The 25,200-nt window shown below is 32.0% G+C and overlaps 1 protein-coding gene across 1 annotated transcript in view; it reads left to right on the forward strand.

Annotated features, from left to right (window-relative positions):
* LOC114331250 (trypsin-1-like) overlaps window positions 1-25,200 on the forward strand; it is a 123,399-nt gene that overhangs the window by 71,810 nt on the left and 26,389 nt on the right. The window contains exon 5 of the mRNA XM_028280747.2: window positions 18,181-18,238. Coding sequence (XP_028136548.2) covers window positions 18,181-18,238 — 58 coding nt within the window. The remainder of the gene's footprint in view (window positions 1-18,180; window positions 18,239-25,200) is intronic.

The following is a 25,200-nucleotide window of genomic DNA, read 5'->3' on the forward strand; positions in this document are numbered from 1 at the left end:
GAAATATACCGCATGCCCTAAACCCACTTCTGATAATATCTGGATTTAACCTATCTATAACAGATTTTAAAACAGAAGCAAACTGTACTTTCGTTAAGACTTTTTGGGGGTTGTCTCTCCTAAACTGAAGCACAGCTTTGTTCCAAAAAGTTTTTAGAGGCTTAAATGCAGCCACATCCGCTGGTTGCATTAATCTCGTGGCATTAGGATATAAAGCTACTAAAATAATTTTCAAATCTGTACAAAGTTGACTTGTCTGTACAGTTAAATGGGTTTTATGCCCATCAACAAAAAGTATCACCGGACGTGTAATATTATTTCGATCTAAATAAGGGTTAAATATATTTCCAATATATTCATAAAAGTTTTTGTTGTCCATCCAACCATTTTCTGTTAAACCAATACCCCACGAATTTGGCACAGCACTTAATATATCATTTGGCAATCTTTTATGGGGATAAATTATCATAGGAGGTAAAATATTGCCTATTGCAGAAAATGTGAACATAACTGTTAAGTTAACCTTTGGGTTATGTTCAATTTCATAGACGTTTCTGGAACCCTTCATAGCCAAAACCTTTTTATTTTTGGGACATAAATAAAAACATGTCTCGTCACCATTAAAGATTCTTGTTGGATCTTGAAGAACGTCTGAAATTCCTTTTTTATCTAGATAAGATTTTATGTTGTCAAACCATTTGGTAATATCTCTTTGGTTAATGTTTGAACTTTCTGATGTCACTCCCTCTGAAGTCCTTAGCTAAATGTTGGGATTGCGCTTTAGAAATGCTGATAGCCATGTTCTACCTGGTCTATTTTCAACAAATGGATGAACTCTAGGGTTACTCTCTAAAAATGATTTAACGGAGTCCTTAATGTCGTCAACACGAACAGGAAATCCTCTATTTTGACAATGAAAAATCCAGCGTTTCAGTTGTTCCTCTTCATCCTTCGAAAGAAATGGATCTGGTCCATGCGTTATCTTGTTATGAAATTTTTCACTTTTCCGGTACTTATAGTGGCTCTGGGAATATTAAAAATTCTTGAGGGTTCTCGCTCACTCATACCATTTTTAATTAACTCTAAAGCTTTTTTAACATCGTCTTCGGAATACTTTTTTTTATAATTGTTTTCAGTTTTAGATCGTTTTGGCATATTTTCTAAAACAATTTATAATAATTAGTTATTGGCCACACATAAAACACTAGTTATTAACATATGTCAATCACTAGATTCTTACAAAATCTGATGTTTCAGTTACTGGCCATATAGGCCAATAACTGATACATTGATAATTTCATGCATTAGTAGTTGGCCACCTTAAAATTTACGTTATTTGAATAAATAACGGTAAATTCGTTATGCAATTTGAAGCAGGACATACACTATATTCTCATAAAAACATAAAACATAAAGTAGAAAGTGAATTGCAGTATATAGTACTTACCGACCAACACAAGTTTCTCTAGGTAAATAACAAAATTTCGGTTGAAAACTAGCGGCACAGAACACTGTCTCGTTCAACATCGAATACTGACTAAAATGTAATGGTTACCTTGAAACTAGATGTGTCATACTCTAGGAGACATGTTGCCAAACTTAAAAAAGTGGTTAGAATTAACAAAATACCAACATTTTCCTAATTCTAATTAAAACATATTAGTAGGCCAATAACTAGCACATGGCCAACAACTGGTGCCTTTACCCTATTCGGCATAAAAGGTTGTTACATTGAACTATTATGGACATATTTAACATTATTTTGTATATTATTATTTATTTAACCCAGAACTCGTCACGATGAGGTAGCTACATGGCTAGTTCTACCCGCCCACTATGAGATGTATGTAATTTTCTGCATCGAAATTGATTTAGGGATTTGGAATACTATGAAAACGCAATTTTTATACCAGCCTTCCTATATTTTAAAAAATTTCTGACAGCAACCTCTCTAATATGTTAACGTGAATCTGTTAACATACAATTTGAATGACTTCCGGGTGTGCAAATTAAGCATTGTCTTGAATAACTTTATTGATAATTGATGAGACATTACTCGGAAAATCTCTCGAGGCCTGTATTAATTTCCGTAGATGCCTGGCACCATATTTTAATCTTGGCTGAGTTTTTATCTCAAACCTCATACGAGAATATACTTGTCTTGTAATAAAAACTCAGCTAAAATCTTTAAGCTTTCACAAGGATCAGTTGTAGCTACATATTACATAAACTCTAAGAATGCGGTTCGCTGTCGTGAACCAACGTGTTTGTGCCATCCTGGACTTCTCTCTGCCAAACTTTGAGAACATATTCCATCTCAAATTATTATTATTATAATAATTGGAGAAAACTATACTATAATTATATAGTTTGAATAAATACTGTTGATCTGGACTTAGATCATTTTCGTTTACAAGAGACAGGATAGCTTCTATGGGTTTAAATTGAATAACAGGTATTTTTTCGCAATTGGGAAGAGAGGATCCAATCAGTTCAGAATATGAATAGGGACCTTTTGTGTGCGCATATAGTTTTTGCAGAAAATATCGGAAGGCAAGTTCAGTAGCTTGCAACTGGCATACATTCCGCTGTAATGGTTTATGCACTCGCCTTTCTATAATTCCAATGATTCCACCTTCCAGCCGTATTGACATTTATTGTACCATCACATCCCATAACACTTAAACTGCTTAGATCTATATTATGGCTTTGTAAATAATAATAGATATTCCTTCGACAATATCTATGACATGACACTGGCTAAGAGCTCAGTACCCAAAATATAAATTACCGGGTCATTCGATTAAAGCTATATGGTCTTCAGTTTTCATAATTCGTTTCGCGTTTCCGAAGACCATGGTTTGATATTTTCTTTCATCATAGTATAGCCATTTAATTGACTTGTTTAAATTTCTATTCTCGCGCTGGAGTTGCCGTCTGTTTTTCTTAACTCCTCTCCGAATTTTATTTTTGTATTTATTTTTTATTTTTGAAAATCTAGTTTAGATCTTCTAAAACGGCATTTAAAAGCTTAAGTATTTTTTCCTGTCGACTGTATTATCTTTCTTTCGCTTAAGAATAGAATATGACAACAGAAGCTTTTTAATAGCCCCTAGCATTTTTTTTAACAAAATTAAAATTCAAGGGCCGGGGGGCCCGGTTACTTACTTTTTAAACCGGCCCAAATTTGATATAGGATTATATAAATAGTAGTTCCAACTTTTAGCCACTAGCCTTGTACAAGAATTTAAAAAAACTTTTGACCCAAAAAAAATTTTAAGGGCCCCGGTTAATTATTTTTTAAACCGGCCCAAATTTGGTATAGGATTATATAAAAAATAGTCACAACTTTTGGCAACTAGCCGTATAGAAAAAGTAGAAAAAATTTTTTTCGGCCCGGCCTAGTGTACAGCCGGTACATTTTACCGGGGCCCGACGATGTAATGAGCCCGGCGTCGACCAGACCAAAGACGTAATTTTTCCTTCACTTTATTTGATCACGTAATTTGCTCTTCACTTTATGTGCATCATGCTTTTAATTAACACTCGGCTATATTTTATATGAGATTTACCTCTATTTTGAAATATATTGTATTGTTTTATTCTAATGACGGCACAAGAAGCTTGCCAGATTTTTTGATGATTTGCCTGGGCCTAGTAGTGACGCGACTGATAATTGAGTTCGACGAAATATTTCGCTGTGAAATATTTGATATTGTCATAGATTGTTCAAGCAATTAAGCAATTTAACCCGCTGAAGACGAAAGATCCTTTAGTTGTCTTTCTCGCATTAAAAATGCTATGAGATCTACAATGAAGTAGGATCGGTTAACTGGCCTAGCAACTTTGTGCATTGATAATGATTTGGTAAAATCATGCGATTTTTCGAAAATTAAGGCGGGTTTACATTACTAGTGAATAACGAACGTGGTTCACACTAAAAAACAAGCGTTATCTACGCTTCCGTGCAATATGTTTCGTGAGCAACGTTATTTTGTTTACACTGGGCACGAGAGTGTTATGTGTTAGTAGTGGACACGGCATCATCATTTGTATTAGAGGCTACTAGTACAACCTGGATTGGATTTATTGGATCCAATAAATCACCAGGTGACGATGGAATAGTGATCGAGGCTGTGAAGAATGGCGGTGAACCTCTAATGAGAAAAATAAAAGATCTCTTTAATCTATGTTTGACAAAGAAATCCATACCATCTGAATGGAATAGAGCCAAAACAATTCTTCTGCACAAAAAAGGAGAAAAAACTGATCTGGAAAATTACCGACCGATCAGTCTGTTAAACCATCTTTATAAACTTTTCACGAGAGTAATTACCACAAGATTAAACAAGAAATTAGACCTATATCAAAGTAGAGAACAAGCTGGATTCAGAGCAAACTTTGGAACCAACGATCATCTCCAAACAATAAAACAACTCGTCGAAAAATCCATAGAATATAACAAGCCCTTAGTTTTAACATTTGTAGATTTCCACAAAGCATTCGACTCAGTAGAACTCGACAGTGTTATAGAAGCACTAAACGAGAGCCGCATTGATAGCCGATATTCGAGGCTAATATGTAATATATATAAAAATGCGACAAGCTCGATACAACTACACGCTAACAGCAACCAAATAAAAATCCAAAGAGGTATCCGACAAGGTGATACTTTCTCACCTAAACTTTTCATATCGGCTCTAGAAAAAGCGATCAAAACCCTCGAATGGGGTGACAAAGGAATAAATGTGGACGGAGAGATACTACATCACCTAAGCTACGCGGACGATATAGTCCTGATTGCAGACGATTTAGGACAAAGAAAGAAAATGTTGGAAGAACTTAGTACAGCCTGTCATAAAATAGGCTTAAAAATTAATATAACAAAAACAAAATATATGACGAACTTAGTACCAAGTAAACACATTGAAATAGAAAATGAACAAATAGAACTGGTAGACAAATATATATATATATCTAGGTCACGAAATTAAGATAGGTAAGGACAATCAAACAACCGAAGTATCCAGAAGAATAATACAAGGATGGGCAGCACACGGAGCTCTTAGGAACGTTTTTAAGAGTGACATTCCAACTAATATGAAGAAAAAAGTTTTCGACCAATGCGTGCTACTGGTGATAACCTATGGTGCAGAAACATTATCGCTCACAAAGAAAAACGCACAAAAGCTAAGAGTAGCGCAGAGAAGAATGGAGCGATCAATGATAGGGGCCACTCTGCGAGACAGGATTAGAAACGAAGATCTACGAGCTAAGACCAAAGTCATAGACGTCATTGAAAGAAGCTGTAACTTATAATGGAAATGGGCTGGACACGTTGCCAGAATGAAGGACGGAAGATGGACTCGTAAAATAGTTGAATGGAGACCGAGAGCCGATAAACGTAGCAGAGGAAGACCACCAACACGATGGCAAGATGACTTACGAAGGACAACAAAAAACTGGGTACAGCAAGCACAAGATAGAACACTTTGGAGACAAACAGGGGAGGCCTATGTCCAGCAGTGGATTGAGAGAGGCTGATGATGATGAGTACAACCTGCCAAATAATAGCTATTATTTCTCTATTACATGTTTTGCTGTAAAATTTTCAATTTCAAGCTGAGCAACAATTCTATCTACTACTGCTGCGTTTCGTGCGTCATTATTTTTATACCTTGCGTCAGAATCATTCCAGAGTACAGGATCACTTTCGTACAATTCTACAAATCTAACATAGAACGGTCTCCCGTTCATTCAGGTTCTCACTTTTGAGGGTAAAAGCTGGTAAAAGCACGTGCTTAATCAAATACATACTCTCTACGACTGTCTTTAGAGCGTGAAATATTTAACATGTTTAATGTCTATCGGGGCGTGGCGTTGACCAATCGTGAGACAATCGTGCTGCACGAACATCTGTTTACAATAGTCGTGTAGCACGGGACAACTACGTAAGCGTGAGCCATGTTCGTTATTTACTAGTGATGTCAACCCGCCTTTATAGACATCTTTGCCAATCAGAAAACTCGAAAAGCACCTGTATTATAAAAATTTTCCCTATTATAAATATAATCAAAATTTAATAAAATTTATATTTGAAATGTTTCTTATTATTAATTATTAATAATTTTATTTCTTAAAAAAATAAAACAATTTTTTTCGATCTACACTTTTTGCGGGGGCCCGCTCATCCCTCTCGGCGGCCCTGGGTAATGTGAAGTCTCATTTGGGTTCATTCGCTATTTACTGCATCTACATAAATCAGTGATACTCAACTTGCGGGCCGCATGCGGCCCTCTAGCGTTTTTATGCGGCCCGAAGGCTAACTAAAGGGCCCTGTGATCAAATTATTTGTCAAATTTCACTTGTTTTTCAAATTATTTGATAGTTTGTCGATGTGTTTGAGGCGTGTTTGGGCGTGAGGCAGACAATTTTTAATGACTTTAATTTTAAATTTTATTGAAATTTTTAAGAACTCTGATTAAAAAGCAAGGTAGTATTATTTTTAATAATAAATTATTAACGTTAATGAACAAATACTCATTTTAAAAATATTCAATAATTATTTACTACATTGCAACGACCCATTTAGTAATCACAAGAAAAATTCAGGTCCGGATTAACAAAAAAAAATTTAAAATAATTGTGACCTTGAAACAACACCATGTCGTATATTAAAATTTTCAAAATTCGTCTGCACATTTAAAAAGAGCACAAAAAACTAAGTTTAATTACTCGCTTCAATTTTTTGCGCAGATAATTTAATGACATTAATTTTGAAATTATATCGAAATTTTTGTTTTGAAAGTTCCGAGTTCTTGAAAATTTCGGCATAATTTCAAAATTAAAGTCATTGAATTGTCTGCGCAGAAATTGGGAGCTCCAAAGCACTTTTCAAATGTGCAAATGGATTTTGAAAATTTCAATATACAAGATGTTGTTTCAAGGTCACAACGGATTTATAATTTTGTTTAATCCGGACCTGGATTTTTCTTGTATTTAGTAGTCAGGTGGTTTGGGTTCTAAATGGTACATATGTGTACCAAATATCAAAAAAATATACAAGGTGGTTCTAAAGTTATGGATCCAGAAAGAAATGAGCAAAATCGATAAAACACCCTGTAAATCGGTTATAAAGTCGGTGGAGCAATAAATTTAGTATGTCTAGAACCGACTCATTTACCTCTATTCACCATTCAAGTATGTATTTCCGTTTCCCAATGAAACACCCTGATTACTACTACATCTTGATTGCGACCCGCAAGCTGTGGCAATAGCTATTATGTGGCCAGGAAAGAAAAAGGTTGAGTATCGCTGACATAGATATACTAGGTTGGGATAAAGTATGGAACCAAGCAAATATCTTTGAAACGAAAGGAACAATATTTATGAAACTTTGCATGCAAGTACAGTGACGCAAAAGGCATCTGTTGCCATATTTTTTGTTACTCTTCCACTTCCGGTTTCACCGGAAATACCCCTAACTTATTTAATTTAAATGGGACACCCTATATATTTTTGCGGATTTTAAAAGAAATTGTTATTTTTAATTCAGACATGCTAAATTTGGTAGAGAAAATTTGTTAAAAAGTGTCTGTAGATAATTTTTTTTATTAATACAACGTAATAGGAAATAAACGAGCACCTACCATCTATACTGTAGACTAAAATTGTTGTTTACATGCACTGCTTGACTTATTTGAATTTAGTATAGTAGGTAAAACTGTTACTGAACTAATTGACAGAAATAAGTTGTATTAAAAATGGTTCATTTAAGTGGAAAAGATCGTATTAAAATATTAATGATAATAGGTTATGGTGAATTTTCATCTTTTGGAACTGAATTTTCCAAATCCATGGATTGGACGTAGCGTAGAGGATTCATAGAGTGGCCCGGTCGTTCTCCGGACCTCAACCCGTCCGATTTTTTTCTTTGGGTTATCTAAAATTACGTATTTACGTTAGGCGACCAACATGCTTGCAGGATTTGAGACAAAGAATAATAATTGATGAATGTGAACTAACACGTGGAGAAATCTTGCAAAAAGTGACTCACGAATTTATTTATAGGCTTGCACGTTGTCAGGAGGTGAACAGCAAACATTTTCAACATTTGAAATTATTTTTTTTTATTTTTAATATCATTGGTCTAACGCAAATAAATTAACCTATTTTTTAACTGTAAAGAGATTTATTTCTTGTTTTAATAGTTTTTTCATCCAAACTTGGTATGTATCAATTAAAAATAACAAGTTCTTTTAAAATCTCCAAAAATATACAGGGTGTCCCATTTAAAGTAAATAAGTTAAGGGTATTTCCGGTGAAACCGGAAGTGGAGCAGTAACAAAAAATATGGCATCACATGCCTTTTGCCCCACTGTACTTGCATGCAAAGTTTCATAAATATTGTTCTTTTCGTTTCAAACATATTTGCTTGGTTCCATACTTTATCCCAACTCTGTATAGTTTATTTGACTATAAGTAACACATATATGGTTTATAGCAAGTCAAGTACAAATTTTAAAAATATAAAACATTACAGAAAAATGACTAACATGAAAAAGTCATAAAATGATTATGATAGTTATCCTAACGGCTGCAAATCTTATGGTGTTTATTATTTCGCCGTCAACTCGTATTCCTTCTTTTCATTCCCATGAGGCTTTTCTGAAGATTACCTCCGAGTATAACATTAAAAAATATCTCGGTAAAAAGGCACATCTTTGACTGAACCTCTTACAATCGTTACATTATTTGTTTTTATTTCTTTTTTTTTAGTTCGTTTATTAGTTTCATAAAAGCTGTAATCGGTCAAAGGCCTTTCTCAATGACACAGAGAAATAAAACAGATGCAATAGTCAAATAACAGGAAAAATAATAGTTAAAATAATCCGAAACACGTCGCGTCGCCAATTGATATACGAACCATTCATAATAAGAACGAGCTTAAATAATAATATTCATAATTAGACAACACGAAACCGGCGGGTTCGTTGGAAAAAATATTCCCATGAGATTTTTTTGCATAATCATATTCGTGAGACATCCCAGAATAAGGTTCAAGAAATTGCCCACGTGAAAAGTGGTCCAATTTTTTTTTCAATTTTTTTTAATCAAATTGCGAAAATTAATATTTTTGGCCCGGACGCATTTTTTTAGGTTTCTTGGACAATTCTGGACCAAAAAGGTCTCATAATTTTTCTCTAAAGTTGCTCGTTTTCGAGTTATAAGCAATTTAAAGTCGAAAAAAACGAAAAATAGGGATTTTTAAGGCTGAATAACTCGGTTAAAAGTTATCATTATGAAAGTCAAAAAGTGATCAAATAATAGTTTTAAGCCCGCCCTACAAGAGCTTAAAGAAATTTTTGTCATTATTTTACCACTAAGCTGTTATTTTTAAGTAAAAATAATGAGCGCCATACACGTATTAGGCGGTCGGCAATGATGAGTGCGAGAGAGATGCCATTCCGGCAGTCAATGGTGCATCTTACTCGCACTTACACTTACAGCCGCGTCAATACGATCTTACGGCTCATTATTAATAATTAAAAATAACAGCTTAGTAATAAATTAATGTGGAAGTATTAATGTAGTGGAAGCTTTAATCTTTGATTTGGTAACTTTCTGAATTTCATAGTAATAATTTTTAACCGAGTTATTAAGCAACTTTAGAGAAAAATTGAAAGAGACCTTTTTTGTTCAGAATGGTCCAAACAACCTAAAAAATGTGTCCGGGACGAAAATATTAATTTTTTACAATTTGGTTAAAAAAAAATTGAAAAAAAAAGTTAAACCACTTTTCACGTGGGCGACTTCTTGAAATTTATTCTGGGATGTCTCACGAATATGATTATGCAAAAAAATCTCATGGGAATATTTTTTCCAACGAACCCGCCGTTTTCGTCTTGTCTAAATATGAGGCATCGTTTTGAGACTATTTTTCTTTGGGAATTTCGGTATTGTCTACCACATTTATTGGGGATGAACTATAATTTTAATTGATAATAATTACAATACCTATATGTATTTAAGGTATCGATCTAGATTTTGAAACAAAGTATTTTGAGATAAGAGGCAAGGGGCAAGGGTGAACAAAAACAAGCAATATGATAAAATTTTAAGACAAAGAAAAACAAAAACAAAAAATGTAGTTATCAAATTATATAGCTGCCAAACTGCGATACTGGTGGTTACCTATATCAATAACAGTCAATAACATCTAAAACTAAAACAGTTTTCAATTATTTGCAAAGGACAATGCCATTTTATGTATAAGTTGTCGATTAACATCAACCATCAGACAACGGGTTTCCCTGTTGTTTTATGAAGGTTGCGACATAATATTATCATATGTAATTACTATATGATTATCAAATATTTAAATTATGGTAGGGGAGCCCAAGGGGGATTTTCCGCGTTACTCGAGCGCCTAAGAAAATCACATGGAGAGAAACCTTGCCTCTGTAAATATACCCATACCATATACAGGGTGACTGATTAGTGGGGTAAAGCTCAGTAGATCCGCTATAGTAATATATAGCAATAAAAGTTCATAAAAAAATTGTAGACAACTTTGAGATTCATAATATTACAAAATTAGGTAGAATGTTACTGGGTGTTCGCAAACCTAGTGGCAGACCAAACTTATGTTTTTTAAAATGGAACACCCTGTATTTTATTTTATATTCGAAATCTCCTCAACTGTCCCATCACAAAAATATAAAAGTTTGTTATGTTATACAGGGTAGGTACAAAGTTATAACCAATTTTCTTTGAAAATCGTAACAAATTCAACGACCCGTATAAATAAAAATAAACACAAGAGCAACGGTTTATTGATAAAAAAAATTTTTATTTATTGTCAAAATTTTTAAAAATGATTGATATTGCTAATTTTCTTTATATCGAATACAGGGTTAGTCAAAACGCAAGTACGTTATTTTCTCAGTAATTTTAAATGGAACACCCTGTATTTTATATCACTATTGAAAAATACCATTAACGTACTTGAATTTGTATACAACATTTCCTATGTCTAAATTTATTAGTTTTCGAGATATTTTCATTTTTAAATGTACCAGTGGCGTGGCCACACGTGGATCACCAGGATTTAATAAACTGGACTGATTTTTTTGGAGTTACGTTAAGAATAAAGTTTATAAAATACCTTCAACAGCAAGGGATGAGATGAAAAATAGAATACAAAGTGTATTTCGAAGTATTAATTTACAAATGATTCGTAGTGTAGGTAACTCATCCAATGACCGTTTTTAGGCATGCACTCATGTGTTAGATCATTTTAAACACCTTATGTAATTAAATATTTAAAATATTTGATTAAAAGTAGCTTTACATTTTTCAAAAATGATGTATTTTGTGTACATGTTTTTTTTGTAAAATTTTTTACTGATAAATTATTGTTCGTTCTTTATTTGTTACATTGTTACATTTAGGTACACACAAAAGTAGTTTTTAATTGTTTTCACAAAATGTTATATGTTTTTTTTATTTTTGTAAAATTTATAACTAATAAATTATTTTTCTTTCTTTATTTGTTACATTTACATACAAAAGTAGTTTTAATTGTTTCAAAAATATTGTGGTTTTATGTTGTGGTTGTGTTTTTTTTGTAAAATTTATTACCAATAAATTATTTTTCGTTCATTATTTGCTACATTGTTACACTGATTCATCGATTGATAATAAGTAATTGTAAATTATTGTCAGTTTTAGACAATTCAATCATGGCTTACTTAAAATTTGGAAAGATTTAGACCCTTAATTAATAATTTGCTCTGAAAAATATCTGGAAAACTAATCAATTTAGACATAGGGAATGTTATATAAAAATTAAAGTACGATAATGGTACTTTTCGGTAGTGATATAAAATACAGGGTGTTCTATTTAAAATTACTGAGAAAATTATGTACTTGTGTTTTGACTCACCTTCTATTCGATAAAAAAAATTAGCAGTATCAACCATTCTTAAAAATTTTCACAATTAACATAAAAATATGGCATCAATAAACCATTGCTGTTGTGCTTATTTTTATTTATACAGGGAGCTGAACTTGTTACGATTTTCATATTAAATTGGATATAACTTTATAAATACCCTGTATAACATAACAAACCTTTATATTTTTGTAATGGAGAAGTTAAAAAGATTTCTAATATAAAATAAAATATAGGGTGTTCCATTTAAAAAAAACATAAGTTTGGCCTGCCACTATGTTATCGAACATCCTGTAACATTCTAATTAATTTTAGAATGTGAAGCTTAAATTTGGCTACAATTTTTGTTATTAACTTTTATTGCTATCTATTGCTATAGCGGATCTATTGAGCTTTACCCCACTAATCAATCACCCTGTATGGATTTTTAATACAGGGGCTTGCGTTTGGGGCCGTCCGTAAAAAAATATATCCTTAAGGCGCCTTTAAATCAAAGCGAACAAGAACGAACGAACGAATTCGTTCGTTAACTTTATTGTATTTGTACAGCGAATCGAGCACGACCGAACGAATTCGTTCGCATTCGCACATGTTCCAACCGATGTCGGTAAGTTAGCGAATCATCAAAGGAAATTGTTGTTCAATGTGGACAGTGGATAGACGGTAGCGAACGAATTCGTTTAGAAGTACTGATTTAATTTATTTACAAACATTAGTTTGAGAGGGTGGTTTATTGTGTAGTTGTGAAAACATAATTTTGCAATATGGAATATGCCTATGAAACCCAAAATCGAAGCTATATAAAATAATAAACAAAAAACTGATGCTTGTTTTAACATTTCTATAGGAATGGGTTGTGATGTCTCTGAACTAAAAAAATGAATAAGCTTCTGGCATCATTTAGACGAGAAAGACAAGAACAGGGTTCGAAGTGGTTTGCTTTTAAAAACCTAATGTTTTTATTGGATAAATTTCAACCCAGAAACACTAATGAGGTAACCAAATCAAATTAATTGCTAAAATTAATTAAAAGCAAATTTATTTTGATACACCAATTTTACAATTTATTATTTGAACATAATATAGTCATAATATCAAGAGCAAGTAACTTTTTCGAGGAAGAATTTTAACAAAGCTGGTTCTTTATTATGTTATTTTCTAAAGGCGCTACCTGCTATTTTTGTAAGCTATTATTGTATTAAAATTTACCCAGCAAGAAACACGAAAATAAACTTAAAATGTGTGACTGGCACTGGCCCATCTTAAAAACATCTGCGGGCAATATGCACTCCCGATCATCAACGAATGCGAACGTTCGCTTCAATGTAAATGGCCCTACTTTGTAGCGAACGAATGACCAAGCGAACACCTACGAATTCGTTCCTTCGTTCGTTCGTTCGTGTTCGCTTTGATTTAAATGCGCCTTTAGAAAAACTCTAACACGTCATATTAAAACAAGGTAAGTTAAGTACAAGAAGAACAGTGTATATTTCATAAATCTGACGATTTTACCGGGACGTAAGTACCTACTTAAATGAGCAAGTCACAAAGTTTCACAAAAAAAAGCGAATATTTCGTGAAATGAACATCAGATCAAAAAACTGAAAAATACGCATTCAGTATTTTTCAAAAATCTATCGAATGTTACCAAACACGACCCTCCACGAAGGGGGTTGGGGGTAACTAATATCTTAAATAGGAACTCCGCGATATTGCACATAATGAATATCAGATCTAAAAACAGAAAAATCCGTTCTCAATATTTTTCAAAAATCTATCGAATGACATCAAACACGACCGCTCCACGGAGGTGGTGTGAGTTACTTTAAAATCTTAAATAGGAACCCCCATTTTTTGCATGTATGGATTCCTTACTTAAAAATAAATAACTTTTTTCTACAATCACTTGATAAAGAAGACTTTTTCGCTTGTCAATGGCAACGAAAAATTGACGTTTACTGAATACTGTCACTTTATCGCTGTAGCGCGTAAAGTTTGATTTTACGCGCGTCGTCCGTAGCAACCGTACAACCGTACAATACAAACACATTGAACATTCAAACTGAAAGATATAAAAGGTAATGTTATGACATTATAATGACAGATATAAAATAGTTACAATAAAATTAATGATTTAATAGCTATTTGTATAACAAGGGAGGAAAGTGTTACTTTTCCTCCCGAGAATGAAGTTTACTGCCCGACGCGTAGCGGAGGGCAGTAATCATTCAAGGGAGGAAAAGGCACTTTACTCCCATGTTATACATATGGTTTTTCCACCTTCCTCAAATATCAAATAATTTTTTCATTTTTACTTAACTTATTTATGTAACTAACCAACAAAATTTATTAAAACTGAAACTAACAAGGAGGTACAATATAACTGTCAACTGTCAAATATAAGTCAAATTATTAATGTAAACATTGTTAAATCAAAATAACAATTTACTGTTTTTTACGATTCTGCAAAATACAGGGTGTTTTATAAATAAACGTTAAAATATATAGATACTTACGTAATAGCAAATAGATATTGTACAGGGCGTCAATAAGTTATATTTCATGAATGAAATACCGTAACCTCACTTTTACTTTTCCTCCCTAGGGAGGAAAAATATTTTCCTCCCTAGGGAGGAAAAGTACAACTTTGCTCCCTACAATCAGGTCCGGAAAAGTATACTTTCGGTAGAGGTAGGTGGAAAAAATAGTTTCATTTTATTAAGTGAATGTAGAAAATATGTTGTATGTATTACAAGCGCAAAGTCACATTATTGCTTACCAGTAATTACCGCTCTCCGCTTTACTCTCAAGCAATAATGTATCACTTTTCGCTCTTAATACATAAATAACTATTGTTGGAGACATTTTTACGCATTGTGGATAAATGGTGCGATAATTGGAAAAAATGATTTTTGAAAATGGAAAATTAAATTAAAAAATGAAAAATCTCCACTTAAATGGAAAACTTAACTTTTTTGCTTTTAGGACCTAATCTTTTCGGCCCAGTAGGTCCCCATGAGGCTTATGCACTGCAAATTTAACATCCAAGCCTCCCCTACTAATAATTCAAATAATAAATTAATATTCATAGAGGCATAAAACAGTACGGTATATCTATTATAAGATATTTTACTATTAGTCCAGTAGGCGGGATCAGTTTTGAATTAGACAATTTCCATAGAAGTCTATTTTTTACTAGAATCACTTCAGGATAAACAGGGTGTATCAAAAATACAGGTCATAAATTAAATCGCAGGTTCTGGGACCAAAAGATAACTTACCTTAGTACAAATGAGCATATAAAAAAAGTTATAGCCCCTTGAAGTTACAAAATTAAAATCGATTTTTTCCAAGATATCGAAAACTATTAGAGATTTTTGATTGAAAATGGACATGTGGCATTCTTATGGCAGTAGCATCTAAAAAAAAATTATAGTGAAATTTGAAAACCCCATAAAAATTTTTTTATTCCTTTAACCCCCCCCCCCCCCCTAAACTTTTGTGTATGTTCCAATTACATTATTATGTATTGAAGTACCATTAGTTAAACACAATGTTTTTAAAACTTTTTTGTCTGTCAGTAATTTTTCGAAAAGTCAGTTTTTATCGAGATATTTTGAAATCCACCACATATTTGTATATGTTTAAGTACGAGTATGGAGACTATTAGGTAATAATTAATAATACGAAAATTTATTTATGATTTACATTTTTAGGTATATTTTGAACCATACTAAAAAAGAAGCCACATCTAGATAAAAGTTGCCTTATCGCAAAAATACAAAGAGGCAAAAAAGTTTTAAAAACACTGTGTTTAACTAATGGTACCGCAGAAATAGTTTAATTGGAACGTACACAAACATTTGGAGGTTTAAAGGAACAAAACCCCCATAAAATTTTTATGTAAACATATTAAAAAAGAAGCCGCAACTCGATAAAAATCGCCTTATCGAAAAAATATTAAGAGGCAAAAAAGTTTTAAAAACATTGAGTTTAATTAATGGTACCACAAGTATAATTTAATTGGAACGTACATAAAAGTTTGGGGGGTTAAAAGGAACAAAACCCCATAAAATTTTTATGGGGTGCACAAATTTCACTATAATTTTTCTTTAAGATATCCTGCCATAAGAGTGCCACATGTCCATTTTAAATAAAAAATTTCTAATAGTTTTCGATGTATTCGAAAAAATCGATTTTCATTTTGTAAGTTCAAAGGGCTGTAACTTTTTTTATGTGCATCTTTTTACTAAGATAAGTTAGGTTCATTCGAACTATTTCTGGTCCCAGAATATGTGATTTAATTTATGACCTGTATTTTTGTTACCTGTATATTTTATCAATGATCATGACAACAATATGCGCCAGTCGTAAACCTTGTGCCCAATTTACTACAGTCGGAAAAATGAAAGAATAGGGCTTTTCATTCACAGTCATTTGTTTCGAGCTTCTGTCATGTGTCACATAATATTAATATTTCTACGACATACGTTATTGGTATCTACAATAATACAAACCAAAGACGTATGACGTAGATATATTAATATTATGTGACACATGACAGAAGCTCGAAACAAATGACAATCGATGAAAAGCCCTATACGCTGTGAGCTCGTACGTAGAGGGGATATTTACAAATTCGCGAACGCCAGTAGTGACAAGTCTGTAAACCTTTACCGGAAATTTGACATAAATGTCAAAGTGATTAATTTAAAATTAAAATTAAAAACATTAATTATAAAAAACTTTAGTTGGTCAAAGCTGTGGTATATATTTTTACCTTAAATATGCTTACGTTTTAAATACTGAATTTAAGTTTTTTTAATGTTCTATTTATCTATTAATCCATTAATCTTAGCGCCATCTACACGATAATTGTGAAAGTATCCGAAGTAAGAAATTCATATTTTGTCAATAGAACGTCAAAATGATTAGCAAAATCTTAAAAAAATCCATTACAATTTAATTACTTTTTTGCGTTGTAAATATTAAGCGATAACAATTAAATAATAAATTTAAAAATTACCGGTGAAAGTTGAATAGTAGTCCGCCAGGAGCGACACCAGCGAAGCTCACAGCGTATACCCATGAACGATCACATCAATCACTTATTTTGTCTTTGACATATTTTTCTATTGGCTCTGAGCTTCGCTGGTGTCGCTCCTAGCGGTTACTAATTCAACTTTTACCGGTAATTTTTAAATTTATTATTTAATTGTTATCGCTTAATATTTATAACGCAAAAAAGTAATTAAATTGTAATCGATTTTTTAAAGATTTTTCTAATCATTTTGACGTTCTATTGATAAAATATCAATTTCTTACTTTGGATACTTTGACAATAATCGTGTAGATGGCGCTAAGATTATAATAGATTATTTATAATTAGATATGACGGAACATTAAAAAAACTTAAATTCAGTATTTAAAACGTAAGTATATTTAAGGTAAAAATATATACCACAGCTTTGACCAACTAATATTGTTTATAATTAATGTTTTTAATTTTAATTTTAAATTAATCACTTTGACATTTATGTCAAATTCCCAGTAAACGTTTACAAACTTGTCACTACTGGCGTTCGCGAATTTGTAAATATCCCCTCTACGTACGAGCTCACAGCGTATAACAAACGTTTGTTATTTATAGAAAATGTTTCTGTAACAAACGTTTGTTATTTATAGAAAAAGACAGCAAATACAAAATAAGTGATTGATGTGATCGTTCATGGGTATTCTTTTATTTTTCCGACTGTTATGTATTTAAATTAAATTCGCTAATCTGAGACACAACTTTAACTATTTAGAATGGGAAATAAGCCACAATATTATTAAAAAATGATTTTTATTAACGTTTCGACGCCCAAATCGGGTGCCGTTGTCAAAATACAAAAATAACGTCGAAACGTTAATAAAAACCATTTTTTAATAATATTGTGGCTTATTTCCCATTCTAAATAGTTAAAATTGTAAAAATGCCACAAGAAAATAGCTTCAGAACAACATTGAGACACAACTGTCTAGTGATTTTAGTATTTTTTTGTGGAAGTTGGGTTACTAGACGTGACTGGAAATTACTACACAAACAAACATACCTGCTCATAGCCAATATTATTAATAGTAAACAGAACTAAATAACATAAACCTTACGCCATTATAATGTATTGATAACAAATATTTTAGAATCTATTTATCTACTGATACATTATTATTATCTATTTAAGGGTGACAGTGGAGGTCCATTACAATCGATGTCTCCGGAAGGTGATTTTGTTTTAATTGGTAAGTATAATACAAACTGTATACAGTGATGGGCTCGCTAATAACCGGCAGAATAATGCAAAAGATCGAACACATTTAAAGTTGTGAGATAAAAAAAAATGAAACTACAGGAGATGGGAGATTTAGCGATAAAAACTTATAAATTTACATTCTACTTATTGTTTCCCACCTTTAGATGTATCAAACGAGTTTGGCAACTGCCACTATCACAGTGACATTTTTAGTTGACATACTCCTTTGATACTTTTAAAGGTGGGAAGCAATAAGTATAATGTAATTTTATAAGTTTCTATCGCTAATTCTCCCACCTCCACTAGTTTCATTCCTTTTATCTCACAACTTAATATTTTTTCCATCGTTTGCGTTATTTTGCCGGTTATTAGCGCGCTCATCACTGTATAGGGTGAGGCAAATAAACGGCCTATTAGAAATATCTCGAGAACTAAAGGAAACAGAATAATGAAGGAATTTTGAAGAGTGATCTATTTAATGAAAATATTTTCACATATTTGCTACTTCCGGTTATACCGAAAGTTGCTTATAACTTCGTTTTTTTTTAATGGGACACCCTGTATATTTTTACATTTTTGGATTCTCACCGATGTTTTCTTTCTTAAAATATGAGGTTTTGTAATGTTCTGCAGCAGGGCCGGATTTAAGGGGGGGGCAGGCTGGGCAGCTGCTCGGGGCCCCCACATTCCGGGGGCCCCCACAAATCCTCAAACGTAAAAAATATCAGCAAATTATTCACATAGAATTATTTTTGTTTTATGCAAACATTTTTTTAGTTGCAAAAGCTGCAGCTGAGTGTTGTCCTGCTACCACAGCATTCTTTGATTTCTTATTAGAACTATACGTATTTTTCAGTTCCACTACATATAGACACAACTTGTTAATTGAATGTTTAAGCACAAGTTAAAAGTTATAATCAGATTAAAGTAGCATTATCCAAAATTTCAGAAGATGATGAGCAAGAATTTAAAACTCGTAGCAATGCAAATGGTTTGTATAATCGAATGTGTTTTCTGGAAACATGAATATTTGCAATATTTTGGAATGAAATATTAGAGAGAACAAACAGCCCAAGTCGTATTCTCCAAGATCCAAATATTGCCCTTCATTCAGTAGTGGCGGCACTTAGATCACTTAAAGAATTTAGTTAGACAGTCAAGTCGTGACAATTTCGAAATATGTGAGAAGTGAGGCGCGATGGTAAGCTGAAGTCAAGACTATTCGACACATAGAAAACGACTACTGAATATTCGACTGACTCCACTGCATTATGAAACATCTCAAGAGACTGATATGACAACATCAGAGAAATTTAGGACTCAAAATTTTATCGCTATTATAAATCACTTCATTACCTCTTTAAGTCAGAGGCTTTCTGCAGATGAATCCATTCATTCCAAATTTGGATTTTTACATCATTTGGAAAATTTTATTCCCAATGAAATTGAAGGTCACTCACTAAAGCTTACCGACATTTATAACAATGATTTAGACGAAAACCTAGGTGTCAAAGTAGTACAATTTGTAGAATGTTTCAATTAATTTAAAGAATAAATGGGCCCATCAAAAATAAGCAAAATACTTCAAAAATGTACCTACTGCTAGAAGAAAATAGGTGAATGATGCCAATGATGCGTTTTTAAATGTTGATGCTAAATTGCAGTGGAGGGAAGTCATTCTCAAAACTTAAATTAATTAAAAATTGACTTCGGTTTATGATGGGCCAAGAGAGTTTGGATCATCTCTCTATAATGAGCATTAAATACGATGCCAAACCAACTAGACATGTCCGATACAATCAAGGAATTTTCAATTAAAAAATCTCAAAAAGTACCCAGACTTTAACTATACATCTTACTATGTTCATTTTTAATATTTTACTGTAACAAGTTAAAATTCTTGAGTTTTTTATTATTAAAAAATATAGATATTTATAAAAGTATATCAACATTTTTTTAATGGTAGCCCGTAGGGCCCTCACACCAATTTTGCCCAGGGGCCTCCACTGCCTTAAATCCGGTTCTGTTCTATAGGGTAGTTTAAAAGATAATTACGTTTTTTTATTAATTTCGTAGCAACTTTCACGCCCTGAGAATTGTAGTACTTTGACATCAAAAACCCTTTTTATGTTCAAATTATTTTTAATATAGTCTACTATTGTTAAGAATTGTTAGTATAGCTCAATTTTTACTTTTAGTATACAGTGTAACTCGAAATGAGTATTTTCTGAGCTTTCTTAAATGGAACACCCTGTTCCTGTTCCTGAATGAAATGATATTTTATGGTACTTTTTTATTTCTTAAGCATTCTTAAGCAATCTTAACTACGTAGGTATATTGATAGCTCAACCATTATTGATAATTTTAAGGATCAGTCTAGATTACTATGTATTTATTTTCGAAAGATTATTTGTGATTGAATATTTTCACGGCCAACCTAATACAATTTCATGTATTTTTTGTTGCAATTAATGTTGGGCTTGAATCACCAATAACTCACAAATTATAGCAGTTAGGTATAGGGAATGCTTAAGAAATAAAAAAGTACCATAAAATATAATTTCATTACAATACTAAAATACAGGCTGTTCCATTTAAGAAAACTCAGAAAATACTCATTCCGAGTTTCGACCAACCCTGTATACTAAAACTAGAAATTTAGCTATACTAACAATTTTTAACAATAGTAGACTATATTAAAAATCATTTCAACATAAATAGAGTTTTTGATGCCAAACTACAACAATTCTACAGGGTGTGAATGTTGCTACGAAATTAAGAAAAAAACGTAATTATCTTTTAAACTACCCTGTATAACATTACAAAAACTTATAATTTAAGAAAGAAAATATCGAGGAGAATCCAAAAATGTAAAAGATACAGGGTGTCCCATTATAAAAACGAAGTTCCGGTATAACCGGAAGTAGCAAATATATGAGAATATTTTCATTGAATATGTAGATCACTCTTCGAAATCCCTTCATTCCAATTTTGAATTGCTTTTTGTTCTCAAGATATTTCTAATAGGCCATTTATCTGCCTCACCCTGTATATCAGGATATCTAGCTTTAGATAGATAGGTATTTGACGAGTGTTTCCGTCATAATAACATTATGAAATACATTCATTATTTCGAGTTTAAATAAAAATCTTAAAACACGTCAATTTAAATTTTTGAATAGGTATCAATTGCCACACAGTGATAAGCGCGCTAATAACAGGCAAAATAACGCAAAAGATGGAAAACATAGTACGTTGTGAAATAAAAAGAGATAAAATTAGTAGAGGTGGGAAATTATCAATAGAAACCTATAAATCTACATTGTTTTGATAGTTTCCCACCTTAGGACGTATCTGAGGAATTTGGCAACTGCCACTGTGACAAGAAATTTTATAAAATTCTCCTGTGACAGTTTGACTCCGATAGGTCTAAAGGCGTGAAACTATGAAAATATTAGGTTTCTGTTGATAATTTTACATCCCTACTAGTTTCATCTCTTTTTATGCCACAACGAATGTATTATGTTTTCCGTCTTTTCCGTTATTTTGCCGGTTATTGGCGCACTCATCACTATATATTTGTTAGACATAACTTCATCAGTGCATACTGAGGTAACTCACGATCTTTTTAAATACAAACCGAGGTCATAGGACACTTAATTTGAAAGGTATTCTAATCGACTTTCCAACGATGTATTTTTCGAATATTCAACTTTTACTAGTTGAAGTAGACTCTTCCTAACCCTTGTTAGTGAAAGTAGATCCCGGGAACAGGAGAATCATCTATTACTAGTTTGAGTTGACTATTCCTAGATCTATTCAGTAAATGTAGAATCACATGTGCTTTTTGATGCGTGCGTATTTTTTTGTTTTGACACATTGTTTCTACGGACAATATTTTTAAAAATCCACAAGGAAAAAGTTTTCCTGTAGTTGGCTGTATACCATGTAATACAAAAAACAATAAAACTTTATAAAAGGTATATATTTAAATTTCCTAAAAAGGGCTACATCACAATCACACAACTAGTTTTCGATTGGTTTACCAATCATCATCAGTGCTTACGTAAAATTTAGATGCTAACCACCAAGATATAATTTTACAAAAATATGTGGGTCAAAGCCCTGTACAAGTAATCCGTCAAGGAAACATCGGTTAAAAATGCTAACTTAAGCATGGATGTTTAAAGTATTTTTCATTAGTATGCCCCAGGTAACATCTGAGCTCTGGTTTGAACTTGCTGCCATACGTTCACCATGTGAACAAGTCAAACCACAGCTCAGATGTTACCTGAGGCATATTAATGAAAAATACTTTAAACATCCATGCTTAAGTTAGCATTTTTAACCGATGTTTCCTTGATGGATTACTTGTATACTATATTCGCTCTCGCGAGATTTTTTTTTGGCACATTCGGAATAGGAAACATACAACACAAAAATTCCTACCTCACACTATTAACTGCTAAAATCAACTCAAGTCAACTTAATCTTTCATTAAAAAAGAAGAATTATTAGAAATAGTGGTAGTGTCTACTAATCTCATAAAATTTTTTGAAGTTTATTTCTACAAAATATTTTTGTTTTGTATAATAAATAATTTTCTCATTTGTTATCAATACATTATAATGGTGTAGATAAATAATTATTGATTGGCGTAAGGTTTATGTTATTTTTATGTCTGTTTACTATTAATAATATTGGATATGAGCAGGTGCGTTGGTTTTGTAGTAATTTCCAGTCACTTCTGACAACTGCACTTTTCAAAAAAGAAATTACTAACGTCAGTGTCAAAGTGAATCTCGATAGAGCGAATTCAGTATACAGGGCTTTGACCCACATATTTTTGTAAAATTATATGTTGGTGGTTAGCATCTAAATTTCACTTAAGCACTGATGATGATTGGTAAACCAATCGAAAACTAGTTCTGTGATGTAGCCCTTTTTAGGGATTTTAAATATATACCTTTTATAAAGGATTTTATTGTTTTTTATATTACATGGTATACAGCCAACTACAGGAAAACTTTTTTCTTTGTGGATTTTTAAAAATATTGTCCATAGAAACAATATTTTAACATATTTGAAAAGCTAGTATTTTAACACGAATTTTCAAATGAAAAAAATAGCCCTGATTTATTTGGGACAAAGTTAGCCATGTCTTTTTTTTTAATTCACAGCTAATTTGTTTATAATAATTAAGGAATCTCATTAATGCCATTTTAAAGATTGGGAATTGTATTTTTTGTTAAAGAATTTGCACAAACATTGTACCTTCACAGCACCCTCTACGAATTTTCAAAAATGTAGTTCAAATGGTTACTAAGCGGAACCTACAAATCAACTGAGTTTAAATAACGAAAAAGAAATTTCAACCTAATACAATTTTCTATATCTCCGGATCAACTCAATGGATTTTGATGTTTCTTTTTTAATTTGTATGTAATTTCTACGTAAATTACAAATATGCAATTTGTTTATATATTTATTAATTAATAAACAGTGTAATTTGTTTAAACAATTGTTGAAAAAATATATTTTTTTTTAAATATATTTTTTAATTATAGTAGATATCATTAATGATCGTAGGAAAAGTTAAAGTACACTTTAATAAATAAATTATTTTTATTAGATAATTATATTGTTTATTGAAGATAATTTATTTATTAGAGTATACCTTAACTTTTTCCGTGATTAATAATGATAGTATGATTAAAAACATGGATTTTGGGAAAAAAATATTTTTTCTAAAAAAGTGTTTAAACAAATAAGACTGTTTAATAATTAATAAATGTCTAGACCAGGGGTCGGCAACCTGCGGCTCGCGAGCCGCATGCGGCTCTTTGGATGTGAAGCTGCAGCTCTTTAGTTCCACACGCAAATATTATTTACTTTACCAAAATAAATAAATACCAAAATATCGCGATAAAACCAGTGCAACTGTTGACACGAATTTCTTCAGCACAGTTACAAAAAAAAAATAAAGATGAATATGATTGCAGATTTGAACAATTCAAAATCAACAGAAGCACTCTAGCATTCATAGTAAATCCTTTCAACACAAATAGTAACGAAATCCACGTTGAGCCATTTGGAATAATTGATACTGAATCTTTAGAAATGCAATTGATCGATTTAAAAAGTAAAGCTTTGTGGAGTGGAAAATTTACGGAATTGAAAAGCAAGTTGGAAGAGTTGGAGGTCCAGAAATATATGTACGTAACGCAATAAAAGTGGACAGCGTTGAAAGAAATGCCGCGAATTGAGGGACTTATATTTGACGCATGGAATAGTCTTCCAGATTGCTAGTGCTACAGTGAGGTAAAGAAGTTTGGCATTTGGAGTGCTAACTATCTTTGGATCGACATATTCTTGCAAGAAAGCGTTCTCTTGCATGAATATAATTAAAAGTAAACTAAAAAGCCAACTAACAAATGAAAATTTAGAGTCGTATTTGGAACTTAAAATAACAAGTTATGAGCCAGATTTATCCAAACTTTTTAAAACCATGCAAAGCCAACGCTCCCATCGAGATTATTTGCTCAATTGTTTATCATTGAAGTACATATTAGTGTAGTAAGTGAATATTTTTGTTTTAATTTTTTACTTGAATAAATGAAATGTAATAAAATATATACATATGTGAAATACACTATAATATACATATTATGAATAAATAGATTAATTTTTTTTATCGAAGAACTTTATTTATGCGAGTACTATTTATCGTTGACAAAAAAATGTGGCTCTTTAAAAACTTTGAAATTTTGTAAATTGTAATTTTTGGCTCTTCCGACTCAAAAGGTTGCCGACCCCTGGTCTAGACAAATTGCATATTTGTAAGGTACAGAAAAATTACATACGAATTAAGAAAAGAAAGATCAAAATCTATTCAGTAGATCCCGAGATATAGAAAATGACAATTGTTTTAAGTCGCTTTTTTAGTTTTTA

This window comes from Diabrotica virgifera, chromosome 8 (genome assembly GCF_917563875.1).
Source record: "Diabrotica virgifera virgifera chromosome 8, PGI_DIABVI_V3a".
Classification (NCBI taxonomy): Eukaryota; Metazoa; Arthropoda; class Insecta; order Coleoptera; family Chrysomelidae; genus Diabrotica; species Diabrotica virgifera.